Genomic DNA, 5534 nt, shown 5'->3' on the forward strand with positions numbered 1-5534 from the left:
TAATTCTACCCTTAGTGAGAAGCTTTTATAACCACACAAATACTCTGGACCCTTTTTAACTTGTTTAGGACCATAAATTCTAAAAGCCTTCATTTTTGTCTTAAACTTCGTGCCCAGTCAAACAAGTTCACATGATTTGGAACGGAGGGAGTATATATTTGCCAACGCAAACATTAGCTTTTATAAAATAACTTTTAAAAAAAACCAACAAAAGTTATGGTGAAGCGAAAGTAATCCATCATCTCTAATCAGAGGTCTCATATTCGAGCCCAAGGTATGGAGTCACATTTTGTTACAGATTGCGTGTTTTACCCCCAATGTGTAATTCCCCGGCATGAATTATGGATTTAATTAAGCTCTAATACAAATATCGAACACCGAGGGAAAATTTATCTTAAAAAAAAAGTAACTTGAAAAGACGTTCTGTCATATTCATAGAATTATTAAGTAATTCCTTTCTGTTGTTGTACCTGGTTATCACACACTACTTCTCTTTTTTCTACTAGCTAGTTAGCTAAAAAGAATTCTTTTTCTACATATATATTTATATATATATCCTTTGCTCACCAACAACATTTTAACCAACACCTGATTTATCCATTTTTGTTTCTCTCATTCTTAAGTCTCTCTTTAATTTCTATCTTCTCCAAAACTACATTATCTTCATTCTTTCAAGAACTCTCTCCTTCCTCCTTCTTCTTCCTTTGTCTCTCTCTCAGCTCGAAAAACGGTAAAGGATCCTCTCTTTGCTTGTTTTTTCTTTGTGGTACTTAATTTATTCTGTTTTATGGTTTTGCTATTGCTTCCATGCAGATGAATTCCTTTAGGTTTTATGTAAACGAACATGAAGGATAAGTTTATAGTTTTTCTTTGTGTTTTTCCATCTAATAAAACATTCTTAAGCTGTAGGAAGATCATGAAATCCCTTCAAACAGTACTAAAATCTTGAATTTTCTTTCACGTCTTCGATTGTTATTCTTTCTATTTATTAGGAGCAGCTTTTATTCAGTATTAATTACAGTGTAAGATTTTGGCCCTCTTACTATCACTTGATTGGCTAAGAAAATATCAAGAGAAAAAGGCATTACTATCATTTTCTTGAATGTCATAATTCATTTGTCATGAAGTGAAAATAGTATAGTCATAGAGATTGAATGCGTATGGTAGTGTGAAAAGGGTTTTCTTAAGGGATCATGTGTTATTGAGTGGATTGCACTCAAAGAAATCATTTCAACATATGTTTTTTTTTTATAAAACAAAGTCAATGTTTTCGGCTACATTTTTTTACATGTTCATAGAATTGCCTAAAGGCTAACCATTGCATGCAACTAATTGAGGCTTCTTGATGATTTTCTTGTTTGGTAGGAACCAACTAATGGTCTGCCATTTTCCTAATTGCCCCACAAAAAAAAAAAAAAAAAAAAATTAAAATTCGAGGAACCCAAAACCCCCCAGACCCACCCCACCCAAAGAAAAAACCAAAAAGAAAGAGGTAATGATGGCTTTAATTTGCTCACGAATGGATGTGAATGATTACAAATCTGCAAGACAAGAGAAGTGTAAGATTCACACTTTATTGAGACGCAGAGGGAATTAATGTTTGTCTTTGCAAAAGTGTATGTTTGATGTTTATTACTTAACCAAAATGAGATATAAGAAATATCTTCCAACAGTATGTCAAGCCTTGATATAACTTTATTAATTACACCCTTCTTTTGGTCCAACATTTTCTCTGTGTTGAACTATTCTCAATTATATGCAAATTTCTCAGATCAAAAATGGAAATGGAGTCATGTGTTCCTCCAGGTTTTAGATTTCATCCAACAGAGGAAGAACTTGTTGGATACTACCTCAAGAGAAAAATTAACTCCCTCAAGATTGATCTTGATGTCATCACTGATATTGATCTCTATAGAATGGAGCCATGGGACATCCAAGGTATCATTGTTTAGGAAAATATTCAACATTGACATGATGATCTTGTAACCAATTACTAATATTATATTCTTAACACATGCAGATAGGTGCAAACTGGGATATGAAGAACAAAACGAGTGGTATTTTTTCAGCCACAAGGACAGGAAATATCCGAGTGGAACGAGGACAAATAGAGCTACAGCTGCTGGATTTTGGAAGGCAACAGGAAGAGATAAGGCAGTATTATCAAGGGAGAAGATAATAGGGATGAGAAAAACACTAGTTTTCTACACAGGAAGAGCTCCTAATGGAAGGAAAAGTGATTGGATTATGCATGAATATCGTCTCCAAACCTCCCAACATGGACCTCCTCAGGTCAGTTTAATCATTTCCTATTTCAAAACTCTTCTACTACTTGAAGTTGAAATTTGATGAAAATATATATGAACAACTCTATCAAATGGTACTTGCTTTTATTAAGTGACTGTTTACTATATATATTCTGCTGTGAACATAGTTAATATTGTGTCACGCATGAAGCAGTATATAGTCTCTTTTCACAGTGGACTCTAATCCAAATATTACTTACTTGGAGTTGGCATGGCAACGAAAAAGAAACACAAAGTTACTTTTTTGTTTCTTTGGGTCAACTTTTATGTTGGAAAAAGGTTTCTGGAGAACAATATAATTTTTAACCACAAACCTTCTTCACTTGTTCTTTATTGCATGTTATCTATTTTCTTATAAAAATAATACTAGTATGCATATTTCTTTATTACCATCTGATGTCTGAAGTGCACTAATCAAATTAATTTAAATTTGCGTCACTTATAGGGCCCACTAAAGCAAAATGCTTGTTACCATTAGGTTTTTTTCTTTTTCTAAAGCCTCGAACCTATGACCTCCAATTAAAATTGGAGGTCTCTCATCCATCCATTAAAATTCTTGATCGTAACATAGAGTGCAAGTAATTGAACTAAAGTAAAAATATGTCTCAGTTAGATTGGCTTGTCACCACACAAAAATGTAGTCTTAATTAGAAATGTTGGGACATAATATTTTTGCTCTCTCACGACTTAAACTTTTAGATGAAATAATAACTCTGTAATGAGACAAGATTAGGTAATTATGGATCAAGAAGAAAATTATTTACTTCTTTTAACTTAGTACCTTGCTGACCAAATTGAAATTTGATATTGACAGGAAGAAGGATGGGTAGTATGCAGGGCATTCAAGAAGCCAACTCCAAACAACAATCCAAGTTTAGAATCATGGAAAAATACTTCTGCTTATAATTGTATCAGAGGAACCAATACAAGTTATAGACCACCTTCAAAAATGCCAAGTCCAATGCATTATAATCCATTCAACCAAACATCAAACTTAAATAATCAATTCCTTTCTAATCCATCTCTCTATCATCATCATCAAGATCTCATCTCTAGCCAAATAATTGGATTTGAAAATCAACTAGTTGAACTCCCACAACTTGATAGCCCCACCATTTCAACAAGTATGGCTACTCATGAAGAAGACAAGAATAGTTATGGGAGTAATTGCCAATTTTTTGATATGATTGAGGCACCATCTTCTTCTTATTCTTTCCCTAATCTTCCATTAGTTGATGATGATCAGAATCGTATGAGCCAATTGCTTCAATGTTACCCTGATTTATAGCTTTCATTATATGGGAAAAAAACAATCTTCTATGAATAATCGTAGAGATTTGTATTAACAAAAAAAAAGGGTTCGTGAAATTTGGTTGGAGTTAAAAGCAGCTGAGTATGAAGGAAATGTGGAAGCTGCAAGGGCCACGTTAAAAAAGTGGCCTTTGAGAATTTTTAGTTGTTTAATTAACAACCTATTGACTGTTTCAAGATATTCTACAACTGTGAATTGATGTTATATGTATCTACGTACTGATCGGAGAAGCTTTAATTTTTTTCCTTTCGATTTTATTCTTCTTTCCTTGAGTTTTCTCTATTATGAAAACTTGGATGTTTATCTTTTGCTAAAGCTGACATATTAAAATCTACCTCATATTTAATCTGCTTTCATGACTATGGTGGGTGATTTATTTATATTAATACTTGTGCTGATTAGAGATAACAAATACTTAATGAAATAATTAAGATGAGTCGGATACCACTGTTATAGATAAAGTAAAAATGGATAATAACTATGGACATTCCGTTTTTATTATCATTGTGCATCTCCATTTATGTTTTACAAGCTACAAGTCAAGATCTACATATATAAAGGAACAACAGAATTATTTACCCACTAAGAACCAATTTAATGTGTGAATCACCGAGATGTTTTTGCAACTCATACTTGTAATGATCCGATCGCCAGTTTTGAATTCTCGAACCTCATTTCCCTATTTGAGATTTTTCGTAGTTGGTTTGATGATTATGACTTGTGGGGATGGGTGCTCTGATTTTCTAGGGGTTCGGGGAGTGATTTGGAACACTTATAGCCTGTTTGGCCAAGTTTCTCCAATTCTAGAAGCACTTTTTTCCTTAAAAAAAAGTACTCCATCCGTTTCAATTTATGTGAATCTGTTTGACTGGGCACGAAATTTAAGAAAGTATGAAGGCTTTTGGACTTTGTGGTTCTAAACAAGTCAAAAAGGAGCCCAGAGTATTTGTGTGGTTATAAAAGCTTCTCATTAAGGGTAAAACTGTAAGTTTAAGCTAAATTGTTTCCAAATTTAGAAAGAGGTCATTCTTTATGGAACGGACCAAAAAGGAAATAGGTTCACATAAACTGGAACGGAGGGAGTATTTTTTTTCAAAGTTGAAGTGTTTGGCCAAGCTTTTGGAAGAAAAAAAAGTATTTTTGAGGAGAAGCCGAAAAAAATAGCTTCTCTCCAAAAGCATTTTTTTGAAAAACACTTTTGTGAAAAATACACTTAGAAGTAGTTTTTAAAAGCTTGGCCAAATACTAATTGTTTTTCAAATTACACTTAGAAGTGCTTTTCAAATTAATTAGCCAAACACAAACTGCTTCTCACCAAAAGTAGTTCTGAGAAAAGCACTTTTGAGAAAAAATACTTCTAAAAATAAGCTGATTTTTGCAGCTTGGCCAAACAGACTATTAGTTTCTAACTAGAAGCTTAATATTGGAAGAATTGACCAAGGTCATTATTTTGGATAAATAACTCTGGATTGGTGAGTTGAAGATTATAATAGGTTCGTATGATGATTTTGAACTTATACGTATATTTAGTTCGGGTCACGGATGGTCCGAGGTTAATTCGACACTTCTAGTTAAAATTTTAAACTTAAGAAAGTTTGAGATTTTTTTGTTTGATGCTTAATTCTTGGTTTTAAGTGGTTTTTGGTATTTTGAGCCTTTCAACGAGTTTGTATAGGGTGTACAACTTGTTCGGACGTTTGGATAGGATCCCGGAGGGCTCGGGTAAGATTCAGGATAGTTTTGGAGCATTTCGGATTGAGTTTGAATTGCTTGTTTTCTGATGCATAGTAGTGCATCACAGTCGCTGAGCTATTTCCCGCGATCATGTTGAAGAGATTTGGGGGCCAGGGGATGTGTGCTTCGCAATCGCGTGGAAGGGCTTGCAGTCGCGTAGGAGTGGCTGGTAGTGATTCGCG

General features: G+C 33.8%; 1 protein-coding gene across 1 annotated transcript; it reads left to right on the plus strand.

Moving 5' to 3' along the window:
- LOC109215160 (NAC domain-containing protein 30-like) lies at window positions 586–3890 on the plus strand. The gene is made up of 4 exons (XM_019379181.1): window positions 586–730; window positions 1772–1938; window positions 2021–2292; window positions 3121–3890. Exons 2-4 carry the CDS (start codon window positions 1779–1781, stop codon window positions 3592–3594), a joined length of 906 nt encoding a protein of 301 aa, XP_019234726.1. The 5' UTR covers window positions 586–730; window positions 1772–1778; the 3' UTR covers window positions 3595–3890.

Source organism: Nicotiana attenuata, chromosome 2 (genome assembly GCF_001879085.1).
Source record: "Nicotiana attenuata strain UT chromosome 2, NIATTr2, whole genome shotgun sequence".
Taxonomy (NCBI): Eukaryota; Viridiplantae; Streptophyta; class Magnoliopsida; order Solanales; family Solanaceae; genus Nicotiana; species Nicotiana attenuata.